Source organism: Conger conger, chromosome 11, assembly GCF_963514075.1.
Source record: "Conger conger chromosome 11, fConCon1.1, whole genome shotgun sequence".
Lineage (NCBI taxonomy): Eukaryota > Metazoa > Chordata > Actinopteri > Anguilliformes > Congridae > Conger > Conger conger.
In genome coordinates this window covers 8,498,704-8,517,869 of record NC_083770.1, presented here as the reverse complement: position 1 = coordinate 8,517,869, position 19,166 = coordinate 8,498,704, and the positions used below count along the sequence as shown (strand labels likewise).

Genomic DNA, 19,166 nt, shown 5'->3' with positions numbered 1-19,166 from the left:
TTCAGTAGATGCCATCGGTAACCTCAAACATATTTCGCCATTCATAGAAACGTAATTCTTATGTAATGTAAATTAATACTGTTAACTAAAAAACACTGGAAAAGTGTACCGTTCACTGTAGACAGGCAGGCATTCATTCAAGGGTTTACGGGGGATTCATTCTTCACTAAAAGGGTTTATAGTAGTTCAAACAGTCTTTGAACTACTATAAATACTTGGATGTTCTCTAACATTCACTGTAATTGTGAAAATGGTTACAGTTCAGCGTCACCTATGTTTGCATTGTATACAGGGTTGTTGCTTCCAATATTTTTAAATAATTTTGAGATTGAGATCTCTTACCCAGTAGAGGACAGTATAAGCTCTCCAACAGCATATGGCATGCCTTATTGTAAACTTGGAACAACGATTGGAGGCTCACCATACAGTTCCAGCCTCAGAGCTTGCCTTAGCAGTGTTGCATTACGTTACACCATAATACACAGGCACTCGAGTCGTAATTGTTGCTTTCCTCTGGCTTATGGAAGATTTAACTAATTGTGCCAATTCATCTGCATGTTGAAAGCAAATCCTCACCATGCTGACATGGATTTAGGGCCATCCAACGGGAGCCAGAAATAGAGGAGGAAGCAGGTCTTGGATACATGTAAACATGGCAGAGATGTACATATTCCTGCTTGTGACATCTCAATTATTTACATTGGGCCATAGTTAGTAGGCTGACATAAGCACTGTTACCATAGCCTGGGTAGTGTTAGCATACTGGCTCATGGTGACCTGCTTTGTTAGAATTCAAATGAAATTAGTTCCCTTCAAGATATTTCAGCTATTCCTAATGTGGGCATTTCACGTATCATAGCATTAACAGGTGGCTCGCTCATGTGTCACAGTATGTTTGATACTCCAGTTTCAGAGAAGCCAGAACATTACCAACATTTTAACCTCACATTTATTGTTTTATTTCAAATTCAATGTGCTGGACTACAGAGTTGCAGTTGAAATTGTACTTCCCTCTAGGGTCTCCCTGGTTATCCCTGGTTATGGGTATGGGTACTTTGCATTTTGTTGTACGTTGCTCTGGATAAGAGCATCTGCAAAATGCCATTAATGTAATGTAATGTACAGAGCCTGTCCAAAACTGTTTGAATACATACGGACTGCACTTGTATATACTCCCGAATTATTGGTACCCTTGATAAATATGCACAAAAAATGCTGTAAACTAAAAAATAATAGTTATTGACCTTTATTTTACAACATGTGTAAAATAGAGTAGTGTGCTTTATTAATGATTAAATTAATCAACCCAAGTCTTACATTTTTCAAAGAATAAATGCTGATGGTTTTCAAATGGATGCATGCTTCTTACCTCCTTTTTATGCTCTAGTGAAACAGGAAGTGATGGCATAACACAATATAGTTCCTTTAGACTGAGACTAACTAAATTCAGTAAAATTGTATTGTCAATTTCACTTGGATTTTATATAAAATAATTTTATATTTTATATTTTATTATTTATTTTATCATTTATGTAAAATAAATCATTCTGAGGTCATCATATCACACGTGTGTACTTTGAATCTCAGATACCACATTGAGCCAGTTTGCCCAATGACATTGACCTCATTCGCAAATGATGTGTAGGCACAGTAAACCTTTTACCCAAAGAGGTGTCCCTTTGCTAATTATGATAAACAAAAGTACAATGTCATGAAAAAGGTGACAAGATTATATTGCACATTTCCTATGAAGGACTTAAAAAATTATAACTCATATACGTAACAATATATACCACTTTCATCAGGTCAAGATGATGCAACATTGGATGGTTTTTCTAGTCCATTTTCTTCTAAAAACCTGCTGTATTTCATGAAGTTTCAATAAACTATCAGGATATTATGGAATTTGTTTAACTGGTGGAAATAGGAAACCTTCCATAACACCCCAAATATAACATTTCAATCACACAAAATAAACAAAATGGGAATTACAATTGTATTTATTATATTACTTTCACAGGGCTGGGTAACTGTCAACAGGGCAACTCCAACTGTGAATATTCTATAAGGCTAACTGTACTTTTGGAACAGCCTCAGTGTATGGGAAATAGACGTATGCCCCAATCTCAGTCATCATCGGTCCTCTGAACCCTTTCACTCGCTGGACTCTGTAGATTACAACCAACAAGCAGCCATACCATTCTCTGCTTTACTCCTGTGACACTTTGGTGGTGGTTGAAAGCTTAACACCTTCCCTTTAAAGCACTTTGTGCTAAATAAATGCCAGTGCCTTATATTATCATAATGAATAATCCAAGAATGCTAGTATAAGAGCCACTTCCTTCATTTAAGCCTGAAAAATAATAAAGACTGTACAAGTACAATTACTAAGAACTATGATCACAATATACATCCTTACAAGCTTTAGTGGTTTAAGCAAGTATCTGTCCAAACTTCACAACTGCATATTTAGCTAATTCTAAATCAGCCCCCTTGAATTACACCAGAAATGAGTGGAATTTAAATTAATGGTAGGGGCCTATGGAAATCTCAGCAATTAGAAAAGCATGCCCCGGCAGAGTGTGCTGCAGTGTCTAGGGTGGCCATCTCTGAAGCCCTATACCTACCATGGCACCTTCGGAGATGCAATCCCTTCTCTATCAGTTACCCTCTTTCTACCATGTAAGGCACCAACCAGCTTGTCAGGAATAATTGGGGGTTAGGTGCCTTGCTCAGGGAATCGAACCGGCAACCCTCAGACTGCCAGACGACTGTTCTTACCTCCTGGGCCAATGTCGCCCCATAATGCCGATGTAACAATCACCACTGGTAATTGAAAGCAACAAGAGTTCAAGAAAAACTGACTTCAAATTTTTAAACAAAATGTTTTTTTCCAAAAACCAAATCTTAACTGGATGAATCACCTAAATAAACCTCCCCAGGTTTGAACTGCTGAATTCCCAGTGAAACAGCACATTGTCCCCGTCCTCAAAAAGTCCTCAAAAATCCCAGTCACTCCCTGCCACACCACAACGAACCTTGCATCAATGCTGCACACAGCACTCAGATTCACCACACTGTGTCCACTCTCCAACAGTCTGGTTATTCTTGATCAATATCAGAAGGAGAGAGCGCTCCGCCCAGCTTGTTGTCCAGGCCACAATCCTCTTTCATCTGGGTTACTAACAAATGCCGCCTGACTGGCTGCTCCGTCAACGCTATCCAGACCTTCCAACTCATTCAAACTTGACTGGCTGACTGGTATTCTCCCAGCTACTCTGAGCTTCCCCCTTCCTTCACTGGCTGCCAGCTGCATTCAGCTCTCCTGCCTCCACGGCAATTAGCCGAGGAGCACTCGGAGCTCTGCGGCTGTTTCTTTGGCTCAGCTCAGCTCATCCTTGTTGTCTTTTCAAAATCTGCCACTTTCCGCGCGGCGGGCCTGGGAAATATACGATGCTGTCAGAGATGTTACGGGAGGCCATCGCCGTTCCTGCTTTAAAGTAAAGAGCACAACTATATTTCAGATATCTGTGCTTCATAAAATTCTGTTCTTTTCCAAAAAAGTCTAGCTTGTTATTGTAGCTCTACAACGATACCACAGAGCACATTCATGATGACTTATTTAAAAAGACAGGCATTACATTTGACGAATGCTGAAGGTAAGGAATAATTATACCCTCCTTTGAGTACAGGCAATTCATAACCTCAGATCTTACACTAATTTACACTAACTAATCCTTCACTTACATCATAAATCACTGTCATAGTAAGCTCTACACCCCTGCAACAAAGTTCAAATGCATACAAAGAGGGTATAGATCCCATAGACAGACCGGAAACTGGCGTAACAACAAAACCACAACCACTTCAGTTCTAGTACGTGGATGCATCCCATTGTCTGGTATTGATTCTGTACCCTTGCTGATCCTGACTACCACCCCACGGGCTAGCACAGAGGTCTCCAACCTGGTCCTGGAGAGCTACTGGGTGTGCTGGTTTTTCTTTTCACCTTAAAATCAGCACCATGTTGAGACCTAGGTAACCAGGTGAGGTGAGGTGAGTTAAGTGTTGAGTTAAGTGTTAATTAAGAGTAACAGTGGAAACCAGCAGACCCTGTAGCTCTCCAGAACCAGGGTTGGAGACCACTGGGCTAGCACCTCCAGGCCACAAGATCACCCAGGAAAAGGAGGGCTTAAATTGGCGAGATCGTCACGGTTCCTCAGGACGACCTGCCTCAATCTAGTGCCTGCTATTCGCGCAGAAGGTGTACCCCCCGTTCAGGGGGGGGGACTGCTGCTCACCCGGCGGACTGCAGCTGAGCCGGTGGACTGCTGAGTAAAAAGAAGCAGAGGCAGCGGTTGTCAGAGGAGACCGACTTTCCTCTGCTCTCCTGAACTGACAGACAACATTGCAGCTATGAGACGGACTTACAAACACAACTGAACATTCCCAGTTGGGGAAAAAAAAAAGATATATATATATATACGTGTTAAAATTGGTTTAATAGGAGCACGGTGAGAAGAGTGAGTGATCTTTCTCGGAAAAGAAAGAACTGCACAAATACTCGGGCGAATATGACAGATGTGTAAAACCAAAAACGAAATAAAAAAGGAATTCAAGACCATGTTGGACTCCATTCAGGAAGACATCATTATTAAAAGAAACAACTGTAGGGCTATGACTGTGTAAAAGCGAGTTCATGGTCAACCTAATTTCATTTTTCTTTATTTAACCTTTATTTTTTTTACCAGGCAGGTCAAATAAGATCAGAATCGTATTTACAATGACAACCTGGCAAGAGTAGAAAGAGTTCTTCAGGAGGCAATGATTTCCAAATTTCAAATTCAAGCAGGTACTGGAAGCTAAAGCAAATGATGCATGGTCCGCTGGGTTTTTTGTGGTACAAAATGTGCAGATCAGAAGAGCCAAGTTTGAAAATCTGTCATACTATAACTAAAGTTATCATATTACAGTACACACAGTGGGCTCCAGAATTATTGGCACCTTTAACAAAAATGTAGGAAAAAGCCTTCATATAATAAGCAACATGGATAATGATCTAAATTTATGTCAAAAATACAGGAAAACTATATTATTTTATTTCAATACATTTACTCTCATGTTTCAATGTTTTGTAATTAATGAAAACCACAGGTGCCAAATTTATTGCCACCCCTAAAAATTATTGTAGATAAAATCAAACAAAGTGATATGGCAATTTCAAAAATAACATTTTTACATTAATTTAGTTAATCTCAGTCTGAAGGAACTATACTGTGTCATTCCATCACCTGTTTCATAAAAAATAAAAACAAAAATCTCTTTGTCAACCATCAGCATGGGAAAAGCCAAAGAACTGTCAATTCAGAAGACACAAATGGAAATTCACCATCACAAGATGTGTAATGGGTACCAAAAAAATACATAAATGGTTAAACGTACCACTTACAGTAGTACTGTAAGGGTAATAATAAAAAGGCGTAAAACATTTAGAATGGTTGCAAACTTGCCAGGAAGAGGATGCAAGTACATATTATCCTTACTGACTTAAGATGGTGAAGGAGGCCATAAGTATCCCAAGGAGATTGGTTGTGTCTTGGGGTCACTAGGTCTAAAAAACATAAACTAACTCTTTGGAGGGGTGTCAACTGAGCAGAATAAAGAAAACCTATCCTGAGTTTGCCAAACCTCATTGGAATTATGACTGGAAGAGAGTGCTGTCATTAAATGAGACAAAAATGTAATGTTTTGGCCGTACACACCGTCAACATGTTTGGTGGCAGAATGGAATGCACACAAGGAGAAGCACCTCATACCTACTGTCAAATATGGCGGTAGGTCATTATGTTTTGGAGATGTTTTGGAGATGTTTTGCAGCGATTGGTGCAGGGGCACTATTTAAGATCAATGGCACAATGAATTCAACAAAGTATTAGGAAATCTTGGCAGAAAATCTGGTTGCCTCTGCTAGGAAGCTGGGCCTTGGTCATGGGTAGATTGTCCAGCAGGATAAAAATCCACACAAAAAATGTTAAGTAAAAAACACAACCATGTTCTGTGATGGCCATCTCAGTCTCCTGACTTAAATGCCATGAAAAATATGTGGTCTGAAGAGGGGGATATCCCAAGGATTCTGAAAAGTTCTGCATGGAGGAATGGTCAAAAATCTATCCAAACGTCTTCTTTAAACTTATATTATAGGAAAAGCCTCATGGCTGTCACCTTTGCACAAATTATAAAACCAGGAGTGCTAGTAACTTTGGAACTTGTTTTTTGGGGAAAAATTTTTTTTAAATTTGAAAACTGTAAGACTTTGGTTGATTACATTGAATCATTAACAAGTCACACTACTTTACACATGTTGGAAGATAAAGTGTATATCAATAACAGTAATTGTTTAGTTTACAGTGCTTTCTGTGCATATTTATCAAGGGTGCCAATAATTCTTGAGCCCACAGTACATGAGTCTATAAGCATTCTTTATCTGATTCTCCACCTCAACTGGATTTCTACAGTAGTTTTTATCTACAGACTAAACTATTACCATGGTTAAGTCCCTGATATGTTGAATAATTATTTCAGAACATACTTGTCAAATATCTAGAGGTCAATTCATTACAAGCAGTCAAAAAGTTGCAATGGGTTTGTGGTTTCCGAGTGGCGAGTGGATCAAACATTTGATTTAATCCACATTCAAGTTGTCATACTTGGTTAGGATTGTACTTTTTTCATCAGACAGCAAGCAAACCAGATGCGGTCGGTAACCACATCTAAGCTTAGTGCTGGCACCCATAGCAAAATAAAAAAAACAAAGAGAAAAGAGAATATATACATGGTATATCACAATAATGAATCACCTCAAAAGCCATTCAGAAATACTTTGCATTGGACGTATCATCTGGAGTGGCAGGGAAATTATCCAAACAAGTGTAAGCAGGGACTGAAAGGAAAGCGCTGTGGTGGAATGCATTTGCATTGCATGTTTGGTTGTGATGCTGGAAACCAGGCAACTGGCAAGTTTGTGAGGAAATCAAAAACAACAACCACCAAAACAACAAGGGAACAAATTCTCTTTTTTGTGGATAAGACTCCACGATTTAGTCGTGATTGATGTTTAAGCTAATAACGGCTTCCTCGAAAGCTCAATTTTGAAGCGTGTGCTCACAATTTCCAAAAAGCAATCTGGCAGAGTGAAAATGTGCAGTTTGTTTTCATGTGGCTAATGGGGATATCCAGAAACAATGAGCTAGCTACTGTGCGCCAATGAGAAACAAAAACAATGGCTATAATCTCTGCAATTAGGGACCTCTCCAGCAGCATGCTCACATAGCTAAAAGGTGATTCATCACCTTCCTGTGCTGAAAGAATGAGTTTCTTCCTTGAAGAAGACCACTGCTTGAGTCTGTGCATTTGCTCACATTAAAAACAAAAAGAAAGAAAAAACTAAACAGCTAGCTATCTTCGCTGGAATTTGAAATACTGCATAAAATGTTTATTTCTATATTTGACCTTCTGTAAAATATAAGTAATGTAATCAATCAAATTTGAAAAATAAAGATGTAGCAGCTAAATAATAAGTTTATGAATGGCCAATGGCCAGAATTTCTAAAAACTATGTAAATTATCTTTTAAAGTTTATTGAATGATGCAATCCATTCAACATTTAATAGACAACACCTTTGGGAATTATCTACCAAGCATATTCTGCAAAGAATGTTTAACTGTAAATACTCACTGCGTATATAACTACAGTAAGCTTCAACTAATGCTTAGGATCACCTACAAATGCAATACAGGCAAAAAATGATCAGTCTCCCACAGTTCATATCCATCTAGTGGGGATTATATATTTTTTAATATTATACGAAATGTTACAGGGATCATTTGGCTGTGAATATTTGTAATTTGTATTTATGCAGAATTAATTTGAAGACTGCTAACACATAAGGAAACGTGTACCTATAGCACTTCTCAATGAAATAACCACAACTTGGAGGATGACTGGAAAAATAATTAGGATGTTTTTTGGATTAAAACATTTTATTTCACAGTCTTCATCACAATGTTGCTTCTTCATAAATATGTATTTCAGTGCCAAACATGTTTCATATCAAACCAGGATTTCTGAGGTCCAAATCATACAATTTGACCTTGTTATCATACTGAATCAAAGTATTTTCGGCCTAAAGTTACATATGTTATGCATATCTGTGTTGCTTATGAATTCAGCACCATAGTACCAACACAATATTTTATAATGCAAAGCAATGTCAAAAGTTGTGCCTGATATGTTTTACTGGCATTGACAATTATTTGTACACCTCTAAAATGGGGGCACGACAGTATATATAATTCCTACATTAACCACCTGATATATATGTAAATACCCTCTAATAAAAGCTGACAGAATTTTCACCTCATATTCTCCGTTTTCATTAATTTCGAATGTGCTGGAGTACCGAGGCATAAAAACAAATTGTGTCACTGTCCAAATACTTTTGCATTTAACTATATACTTATATCCTTTATGTGAAAGACTTGCAGAAAAAATAACCATATATGACCTTTTAATCCCACAGAAAAAACATTTACTGTACACCGTGTTTGAAAACATGTGTGAGAAGTATTGCTGTGTTGGCATAATTAATATCCTTATTATAATACCCATCTTCAGCCAAGTTTTAACTATTTATGTCAATCTTTATATGCACAATACATCTCAAGTGACTCACAGGATATTAGTTATTTCTGGAATGTAACACATTAATTTCCTTTCTATTTTGAGAGACCTGATTTAATGATTGTGGGGATGACAATGGTGAGAATCAACTGTAGTATGCTGCAAAAATATTTGGCAAAAAAAGAACCATTTCCGCTAATCTTAAAATGCGAATAATATTCTTTTCTAGTGACTCACATTCATCACACAAGAATATTTTTGAAATGAAAAAAACCCTTTATGAAAAAATCAGACAGCCAACACTAGAACAGCAAGCCAAACATCATGTATGCACTAGGTTTGCCAAGTCCATTACTTTGGCCTGGCCTACATTATTATCATAATAAAACTATAGACTAAACTATCAAAAAATAAACTGATTCTAATCAAATGTATTTATTTAGGCAAATGATATCAAACATTGTTGCAATAGAAAAAACTTTGAAAATAGCCTGTGCCATTTTAAACATATTACTGAAAATAAGCATACTGTATTTAAAATGCAGTATTACACTTACTATCGATACAGTATATCAATAAACAGCGATAAAGGCAAAGTAGATATACAGTAAATCCCTGAACGTTTGGGAAAACTGCACTCAATCAGCAGAATTGTTTAAAAACATAGCAAGCAATACAATCTGCTTGTTTATGGGGCACTGCTTCCTCATGTTCCATTTGTCATGTAAGCTAAAGTTTATGCCCATCTCATGCAAGCTAATTCATATATTTAAAATATTTCTGGTGATTTGACGCAAGCACAGGTGGCACGTACAAATATGAGAACAAACGTGAACGATTCACCTCGCAAACCATTCGTCTCTTACACTTTCTTCACAAGGACATTTCATATAGGAATTTAGATCCGATCCTTGGTTTTGCAAGAATGTCAAAGTAAGTTTCACATAAGTAAATTCAGATAATTATTACATTTATTAGTGTGCTCTTAAGAAGTATGTCACAGTCTGTTGTTTGACTTAAGACTAGTGAGCTTAGCTAAAGTTGTGATCTGACCGCAGGAAAGGATGGGTTTATACTCCAACTTTCTGAAAATAGCCATTTAAGATGTAATAAGTGCACATACAGACACGGGCCAGGGAGATGCAACTGTCTTGTTTCATTATGTGTGAACACGGCAAAAATTTAAAATTAAAAGTCTGAATGACGTAAATTAAAGCCTCTAGGTTTAAATAGTGCCAGGAAAATTATTATATGACCGCATAGTGGTCCAACCAGAAAAAAGTACAGATACAATATGTGTGTACATTCAAGCCATCCTATTTTCTATGTTTTAATGCTCAAGACAACATCCTGAATGTTTAAGACTTTTAATTGGTTTAAGCAAGAAATGTGCTCAACCCCTGTTAAGTAAGACAACTGGTATTGACTTAATAGATGAAAAACCAGAATGCCCAGAATATGAACTGAAAAACCAGGAGAAAATAGTTGTATTGAAAGGAGAATAGATACCTCTTACATTGTAGAACTGGGACATTCAGACAATTGGAGTCATACTGTATAATAAAATATGATCGTATTATGGCAAAAATTCAACTTAGGATGCCCCTTATTGTAACTTCTTATTAGCGTCTAATCTAAACCTGCACAGCCTTTTGTATTCAACGTCATCACCCCCAGATTTTCATCAATGAAAACAGACTGCAATCAAACCCTATGACCGCAGCCTTTTAATCAGTCTTGAGCAATGCTAAGCTAAAGAAAACATTACCTTTTTTTGGTTACACTCCTTACACTTTTAGCAGACTCGAAACCAAAAATATGAAGTTAAAACAGGGCACTACAACGGCTAACAGCTGTGCGGTAGTTTAAGTACGCTGCAATTTCAGTCCGCCGTTTAAAAAAAAAAACACCATTCAGATCAAATGAAGACCCAGAGGAACCGGGGCGCTTTGGGACCACGGCTGGCCATTGCAGTTGTCGGGCAGGGCTGGGGTCAACTCCAGTCCACCAGAAGTCAATCTGTGGCAGATCAGCTTGTATTTAAATGATGTCATGTGAAAAGAGTTTGTAGCTATAATAACCTTGGTGTCCGAAGTGCTATGGACTGGATATTAATCAAAAACTCAGGCACACCCACTGATTAAAAATAAACCGCTTCACCAAGGCTGGCTTTATACGCTGTTGCAAAGCTGCCGGTCAGTATCGCCAAACGTTACCGGTCAATTAATTAGTTTTGTCAATTTTGATTAGTGGCCGGATCAAAGCTGTGAAGTGATTTAGTGAAGCCGATTGGTTCTTTTGTTGCATTTCACAATTAGCACGGTGATTTAATTCCAATGAAAAACACATTTCACGGGCACTTAAACACACAGGTTTTCTCATGTCACATCAATGGCCAGACTGTGTCTGGAATTATATATGAACTCTACAATAAAACATATACCATATACTGTCACCAAATGTGGGAAGCCTTGTGCCATGATAAACAAGCCATGCTGAAATAAATTAGGTCCTTAAATCTTTTGGCTTTGTCTCCACAAGGCCACAGTCATACATCAACTAATATCAACCTGACCTCACCTTTTTGTCAAATTCTTAAAGTTCAGCCATTTTAATCCGTCTGGATAAAAATCTGTCTGGCACCCTCTCTACATTGTACATGGCATGCTTGTTCACAACATGACTGAATAACCATGAAAAGTGAAATACTAGTCTGAAAAGTTTTTGATAAAGAATCACGCGAAGACAATATCTCCCTTGCCATTTTCAAAACGTACAGTATCAACTCCCCGAATCTGAAGGTTTGTGTAGTAAGATAGGAAGGACCTTCCATTTTTCAAAATTCGTAACCAAACGAAAACACACCGGTGTCGTCATGTCTCCTGGGCCGGTAAAGAATGTGACTAAATTCAGGAGCCTTGCCTCATTTTGTTTTGTCTATAACACAGAGCTGTTCTGACAAGAACCGTGTGCCCTTTTATCAATAATGATTTCTAGGACAGTTTAACACGGGCTGTGTTTCCTGGCGATAGAGAACTGCAGGCAACGTGCGAAGGCTGGATTGCAGTTTGAGGTATCCCCTCCGCCCACCTTGCCTGTTTAATCTGAAGGAATTGTTACAGTGTTCTTGGGCAGAGTCCACGCTTAAAGCCCTCTCACACAGAACATATTTAACCGTAATGGTGTTTTATTCGGCCTTAGGGGCCTGGAGAACAGCCGCCCTGAGGTGTATGAAGGTCACAGCAGTCAAACACCACACAGCGCTTTAAAAGGACTGACACCGTCCATTTGTACTTCAAAAGCTATTACTTCAGGTGATAATTTTGCGCGAAAGGTCGTGCTGATTTGTCAAAATAACAAGCTGCGCTTTTACTGCTTTGACATATTGACCTGCAGATAAACAGACGCTACCGCTGTGAAAAACGCGTAATTATCACAGGCAGTAATTATAGTATACTTTGTATGTTCTAGATCCTAGACTGGTCTTTTCTCTTTACCCTGAAATGAATCAAGTAACATAAGTATATATGGTCAGTACCGGTGACCAACAGGCTTGTTGCTGGTTGGCTGAAAGAATGGTGAATTTTGGCAGGACATCCACACGAGTATTTTTCACTCATAATGCTCGCTCTTGACCCAAGCAGGGCAATGCAAATTAGAACTGTGACCATCTGACCCTCTGAATACAGGTGGTGACAGTGTACTCTGCATCATGAATATGAGAGCAAAAATCAATACATCTGCACATTAGAAGCGGTGGAGTGAACTGGGGTCCTAGGAACAGCATCACAGTTAACGTTATTTCAACAACGCATATGCATCTCGCCAATGGGTTACTTTTCTAGTGATAATTTGAATATTATCAAGTCATTATGATGGTTGTATATGTGTGTATAGCTCTGTAGAAACGAAAATATTGTGAAAAGTATGGAGCATGTTAAGGAATCAATAATGTACAAAGCTGGACGTAAAACCACAGATTCTCGGAGTCGGTTCTCAGTACACCGGGTCACTCTCAAAGCGACTTTCAATTTGGCCTTTCAAAATAAAAAAATGAGTGTAATTCATTACGATCTCAAGTTAATACATAATCAAAAGTCTCTGCGACTAAAAATACGCCACAAGATTTACATTGGAATGATTCAGTGCAGGAAATACACACTTGACCCCCCACCCCCCCCCCCCCCGGCGTCAGACTCACCTCCCACAGGTGCCGCGTGTTCCGGGCGGGGCCCGCCTGCACCTTCTCCAGCGGCAGCGGCGCTCCCTGGAAGGGCCCGATCCAGGTGCCCTGGGGGACCCGCTGGGCGGCGCAGATGCCGTAGCCCAGGCCGGGCACCGTGCTGGTGCACAGGCACACCTCGCGGGGCAGGTCCCGCAGCCAGTCGGGCACCTCCGGCGGGGGCACGGGGGCCGAGGCGCTGCTGGTGCCCACCAGCCTGCGCAGGGAGTGCAGGGGCCCGTGCATGGGGCACTCCCCGTTCCGGTTATCCGCACACATGTCGCACCCTGCGGGGGGAGAGGCACACGGCGGGGAGCGGTGAGCACGCACAGGGGGGCTACGGCGGGGAGCGGTCAGCACGCACAGGGGGGCTACGCCGGGCCTTACGTGGGGGGGGGGGGAGGGAGCACCCCCCCGCACTAGTGCATGTCTGACTGGGTTAAACGTGGTGAGGGCGCAAACTGTGACAAGCCCTACTGTGACATTTTAAAATGAAGAGGAGAAAGACTGCCTAATGCAGGAGTCAGAAAATGTAGGCGGTTTTGAGACAGTTTCTGCACAAGGTTCAAATATGTTTTGGACATTATGCTATCTGACAAACCGCAGGGCTGGGTAGGAATGCGTCCCATCTACACTCAGGACGCTGAATTCGAGTGAACCTTCACGCTTTCCTGCTTTGAAAAGAAATATGCAAATATTTACGTCATGCAAATATCAGAATGTTACAACGTCCAGCAAAACATTCTGAACGATATTAACCAGAAAACGGGCTGTTGAATATTGAAAACGTTAGATTCATGCTACAGTTTCAAAAAAAGAATGGAATTAATGAAAATATTTAGTAAATGAATAACATTAAAATTAACACTTAATTTAATTTGCCCACAATGTGTTAAATGAAGGTAAAACAAATGAATGGGATGATTTCGTAGTGCGTGTGGAATTCGCCTCAAAGAAATTAGTAGGACATAACTTCGCTCGACGACATACGTTAAGTAACAAATCCAGGTAAAGGAAAACGTGGTAAATGCTCATCAAATGTATAGTAAAAAAAAAAGTTGTTTCGGTGCGTGTATTCTAATTTAATTATGGCTTGCTTCTTTGGTATTTACGTCCAAAGTTAATTAATTAAACCCAATATTAATACTTTGAAACGTTCTCTCTTGCATTACCAAGGTGTCAAATATATTGTTGTAAATTGTATATTAGTAGGTGGGGTTAATATTCCTTCCAGGATGATAATGTTGGTAAAACATGGTTTTCTCTCGGATGAGAAACTGTTGTTGGTGCAGAAAAATCTGTAAAAAATAATTTTAATTAGTTTATCTCACAAAGCGCTCCCAGATGTAGGTTCCAGTTTAGGCTACATGGAACAATTTAATCAATTTAATCTACAAAATTGTTCTAAAACAAACTATTAATGCCATATGTTACCAGCATTTCACTTAATTAATAAAAAATGAACCACAAAATGTAGCCTATAGGCCTAGTAATTTTACGAGGAGAACATATGTGTATCATGAAGCATTTTGAGTGTATACCCTAAAGTGCCGCCACTAAACCGTTATCTGATTGTGTTATCTTTGTCAAGCTGGTGTTAACCGTTAGCGAAACATTTCATTTAACTGAATTCAATTTGGACTGCTTTCCACTAAGAACATGTCTAATCTAGTTCCCATTCCCAGAGGTAAACGCTACAATTTATATATTGGTATATGCAAAAAAAAAAAAAAAAATCCTATTTTTTCATAGAGACGGTGGTAATTACGCAAATACAAAACATTAGTCCGAATTATATGTTTCATTGTCTAATACACACTTTGGCTGTGTTATAAATGACCAAGATTGGTTTGAAATATGGGAGAGAGAATACTGAATGTAGATAAAGAACTCTCACTGTCCCCGGGAGACTTCCATATACCATGTTCGGATGATGAATAGCGGCCAATGGAGAAGATCGATCTCTGATGCACACTCACTCCACTCTCTTCTACAAAACTATACAGCAATTAATTGTGGCTTGTCCCCCCATCCTTCATCTCCTTGTGGCATATATCGATGGAGATTACTGCTGATGGGCCGTTTTATCACCTTAAATAAACAGTCACCACCTTTTCAAACCCTGGTTTAATATATAGGGTTATACCTCTTATATATGTTTATCGTATTTTTTATATTGAAGTTGAACAGAAAATATAGAAAGCCGTAAATCTAAATCGCCATATTTGTGCAGCCAGACTAGACGCATACAAATCATGATTTGACAAAAGCAATCACCTTGATATGATACAATATTTTTTGACAATCACGTGTTTGGGTTTCTTGTAAATAAACGTAGGCTGCAGCATGGCACGTCTGACTTAAATATAAATATTGCGACGGCGAAAGGGTTGTTGGCAAAAGCAAAGTTCTATTGTACAAATTAACTCACCGGGTTAGTTTATTTATCCCATTTTATTATTTAAATGTAGTATTATAGAACAGAAAAAAAAACGTATGTGAGCCTAAATCGAAGAAGGGAAATAATCAATTTTGTTAATGCGTGGGCTATCTACGTTGGCGCACACTTCATTGAACTTAGTCGTTCAAATCTTGTTTTTCTTTTACTGCACATCCCCAAAGCTCGAAAGATAACAGCAATCAATATCACATGTTTTGTCCGAGATCATAACTACTCGGACTTCTATGAAACAATAATGTCATGCCGCTCATATTTATCATATAATTTGCTCTTTCTGAGGAAATAAAACATTATGTGACCGTCTATGGACCATTAAAACCTTATTTGTGTTGCCTACAGCAGTCTATAATTGAATATCCATGTTTTTCAAAGAATGAAAATGAGTAATTCAGGTGTATACTGTAATTAATTTCCATTGCACCATATATGGTTGAGATTGTTCAGTTTTAGTGGATTACATGTTTTTTAACTATTTCGGATAATTACCTGAATTATTCATAAATTGAACCAAAACACTATTCTACAACTACCACGTTCTAACGCAGTTAATCGTGCGCACGCCCGCGCGCAAACACGAGCACATACACAAGTCAAGTTTTTTTAAAGCAAGGTCTCAATCTTGGAACTTTCACAGTGGAGCTGGTATTGCCTACATAGCGAAAACCTACGATTTTTCTTAGTCAAAAGTCGAATGTAGCCTATTTCTTAGAACTTTTGATGAACAAGATGAAAATTCCACACAATATTTGTAAACTTCCAACATTGTAACAAATAGTCATCTTCAGACTTTAAAACGACATAAGTTTGGGCAATGGGTGGAGAGGGGTGAATATATACCTGTTGTTAACCGGGTAGTAGTATTTAAAGCAGAAATTAACGTAATACTGCATGTGCGAGGACACTTTACTTGCTGCTTTGGAAAATATTAAACATGCGTTTTCAATATGGACCCAGGTAAGATCCATAAGTCTTCTTGAGAGAATACGTACGATTATTGGGGTCGCCGGTGTGATTGTTCAATGGAATTATTTCCATCCTCTGCTGTCCGTAGAGGTAGTAGTCTAACTCCTCTGAGGTAAATTTAAACCTTGATCCTCTGTCATTTTTACAGTTGGACGACAAACAAAGTTCTTTCGCTTGAGGGTTAACACTGTCTGATGTAGGGATATCGGTGCACAATGCTTGTCCAAAAAGTGCAATTTGCGGCACGGATAGTTGAGTTAAACCTGCCAGCGAGGAAGCCGATGAGGTGGAGGAGGTCGAGGATGGCGTTAAAGCCGACGAAGACGACGTGGATGAGATCAGATTAGGGCGCTGACGAAGACTTTCAACCGAGAGGGTCGCTCTCTCCAGCGGCTGGAGCTGCGCCAGGGCTCCGTTCTTTATTTGGTTCTGAGGGAAAAGCTGTTGCCAGTGTTGGATGTAGGTCGGGTCCACTTTTAGGAAGGCAGATCCGCTGGGGTCACCGGGCTTCAGCATCTCTATACGCGGCTGCAACGTACAACAGATAGTAAGTTTTCACGGTCTTTGGAATGTTTTGGTCACTCATGTGCCTTATTGCATCTTCGGTGCAAGTTGAATTTCATCATTACGCAAGACTACTAATGTTGTCATTTCGAAATAGGATAACTTTGTCAGATACAGACATGTTTAAAGGAACAAGAAAATACAAACCGCAAAGTCACGCATTCCATTCAGAATTCATACCAAATCAAGCAATGCCTCCTGGCTTAATCATTTATATGTAATGCACAGTATATGCTGCGCATTAAACAAACACACGTGTTCGTAATGCCATCATATAAGATTCAGCGCTTTAGTTCCGCTATCATCCCTAGAATCATTGGAGCAGTCCCTATGCTAACGGGGGTGCGCTTCTTTTATGAGTTAAACATCCAAGTTCTTTTAATCTTATGAAAATATGAACCCACAACACAGCAATAGACTTACCCAGTTTACGCAAATAAGAAGCTTTGTCCCTGACGGTGATTCCAAATAGTATTTCCCAGACTCCTACACCATAATAGTATTGACTGGAGGATACGCCGTGCTCGTTATCCAGCTCTACACACGAAGAACAATCTCAGCTCCCCCCACTCGCTTGCCCTCTGAGCACTCGCAGGCTAGAGGAAGGGCACGTGGGTTTTACGACAGCATAAAACACAAGGGACGAAGGAGTTCATACTGGCCCAAAAATGTATTCGAACATCTGTCTTTGCCAAAACTATTCTTAGATTTTGGGCTTTAAAAAACTAACGTAAACTTTTAAGCACCTCTATAAAAGAGACACAGTGGACCAATAATGCTAACGCTAAAATAATATATCGATGGTATATGCATGCTATAGCCTACGGGCATGTGCTCAAGTTTTCTTTCTTTTTTGAAAAATACACAAAAGCGCAATAAGGTGCGCTGCATGCTTAATCGAATTCGCTTTTTTTATTTTTACGAATGACTTTTATACTTGTACGCTTGTTTTAATCATTTTTACACATGGCTGCGTGATAAAGAAATAATTACGCTGGGTATTCATTTTATTTGCCATTATATTTGGTCTCGTACTATTAGCTAAAGAGGCACTCTTCAAGATAACGGACTTCATGGCATTGTTGCAGCAACTTGTTATCCAGCGCTGGTGTTTCCCACCCTCTCTCAGACGCTTGAGAAAGTTATTGCTGTTTGGATAGTGTCTGTATATCTAAATGTAGGGCATTTTACACAATTCCACCCAGAAGGGCAGTAAAATGTTTTGACTGGCGTCATTTTGACAAGGCCATCCGTCATCTAGGGCCCTCAGATTGATAACAAACCAAAACACAAACATAATCGTCTGAAAATGAATTCTAGCCGAAGAAACCATTTCACTGTAAAAGAATGTGAATAAAAACAGCCTACAAAATGTCTTAGTACCGTATGTCTAAATGTGATTTTATAGTTATATTCCTTATAAGTTAGGTCTTTGTCCCTTAAAATAGACATTCCTCGGTTAAGCGGTACAACTTTGTTTACCTTTGTTAACGAGTTAGTACTGTATTTAGGCTAATTAATAGGATAATAAGGGATTAAAACCTTATATAGCTGGGACTGTTATTATGACTTTTACCACACCATTATTTGTGTTCAGCATGACGATTTCAGAAGGCTACTTCAAGCACAGTAAGAAGCGGTTAGACCTGGGCTTTCCAGAACTAATAGCATAAACGCTCAATACGTGTTTAAAGTCTAAGCAACATAGCCTGTTCCAGTCGTTGTCTAATTACAACCGAAACAGTCCATCCACTCATAAGCAGTCTTAAATACGGCCAGTCAGATTTCAATCGTTAACGTGTTCATAAACATCTACTAAAGCGCAAAATTCCGAGATTTCAAACTTCGAATCAAATTGTGAAATGGACCGTTAGCTGTCTGATTAAATTTGGTCCTCCGGGAGCACGATGACTCATAACATACTTGTCCATCAAAGTGTCCATCGCTGACTTTGTGGTCCATTAATTCGACCAGATTCAACTCGATATATTTGGCCATTCAGTTTCTTTTTTCACACAACAATGTGGACATTTTGCAATTAATACTTTGTATAGACTGTTGGTTCACCACTTATTAATGGTAATGAATACAAATCATAATAATGTATAAAATATAGGCTATGTGACTGATGCTTAAATATACATTCTCTGTACATATTTTAAAGATATTAGCTTTGCTTTGTTTTGAGTACAGACCTTTTGTATTTGTCATTACACATCTGACACAAAAACAGTGGCAATAGAAAAATCCTATTTAAAATAATCAACTAAAAATAA

The 19,166-nt window shown here is 38.9% G+C and overlaps 1 protein-coding gene across 1 annotated transcript in view; it reads right to left on the bottom strand.

The window, feature by feature from the left end:
• prdm6 (PR domain containing 6) overlaps window positions 1–17,431 on the bottom strand; it is a 67,273-nt gene extending 49,842 nt beyond the window's left edge. The window contains exons 1-3 of the mRNA XM_061261772.1: window positions 17,314–17,431; window positions 16,353–16,854; window positions 12,882–13,189 (exon numbers count right to left, since the gene is read on the bottom strand). Coding sequence (XP_061117756.1) covers window positions 12,882–13,189; window positions 16,353–16,842 — 798 coding nt within the window. The 5' untranslated portion in view covers window positions 16,843–16,854; window positions 17,314–17,431. The remainder of the gene's footprint in view (window positions 1–12,881; window positions 13,190–16,352; window positions 16,855–17,313) is intronic.
• Between the last annotated feature and the right edge of the window lie 1,735 nt (window positions 17,432–19,166).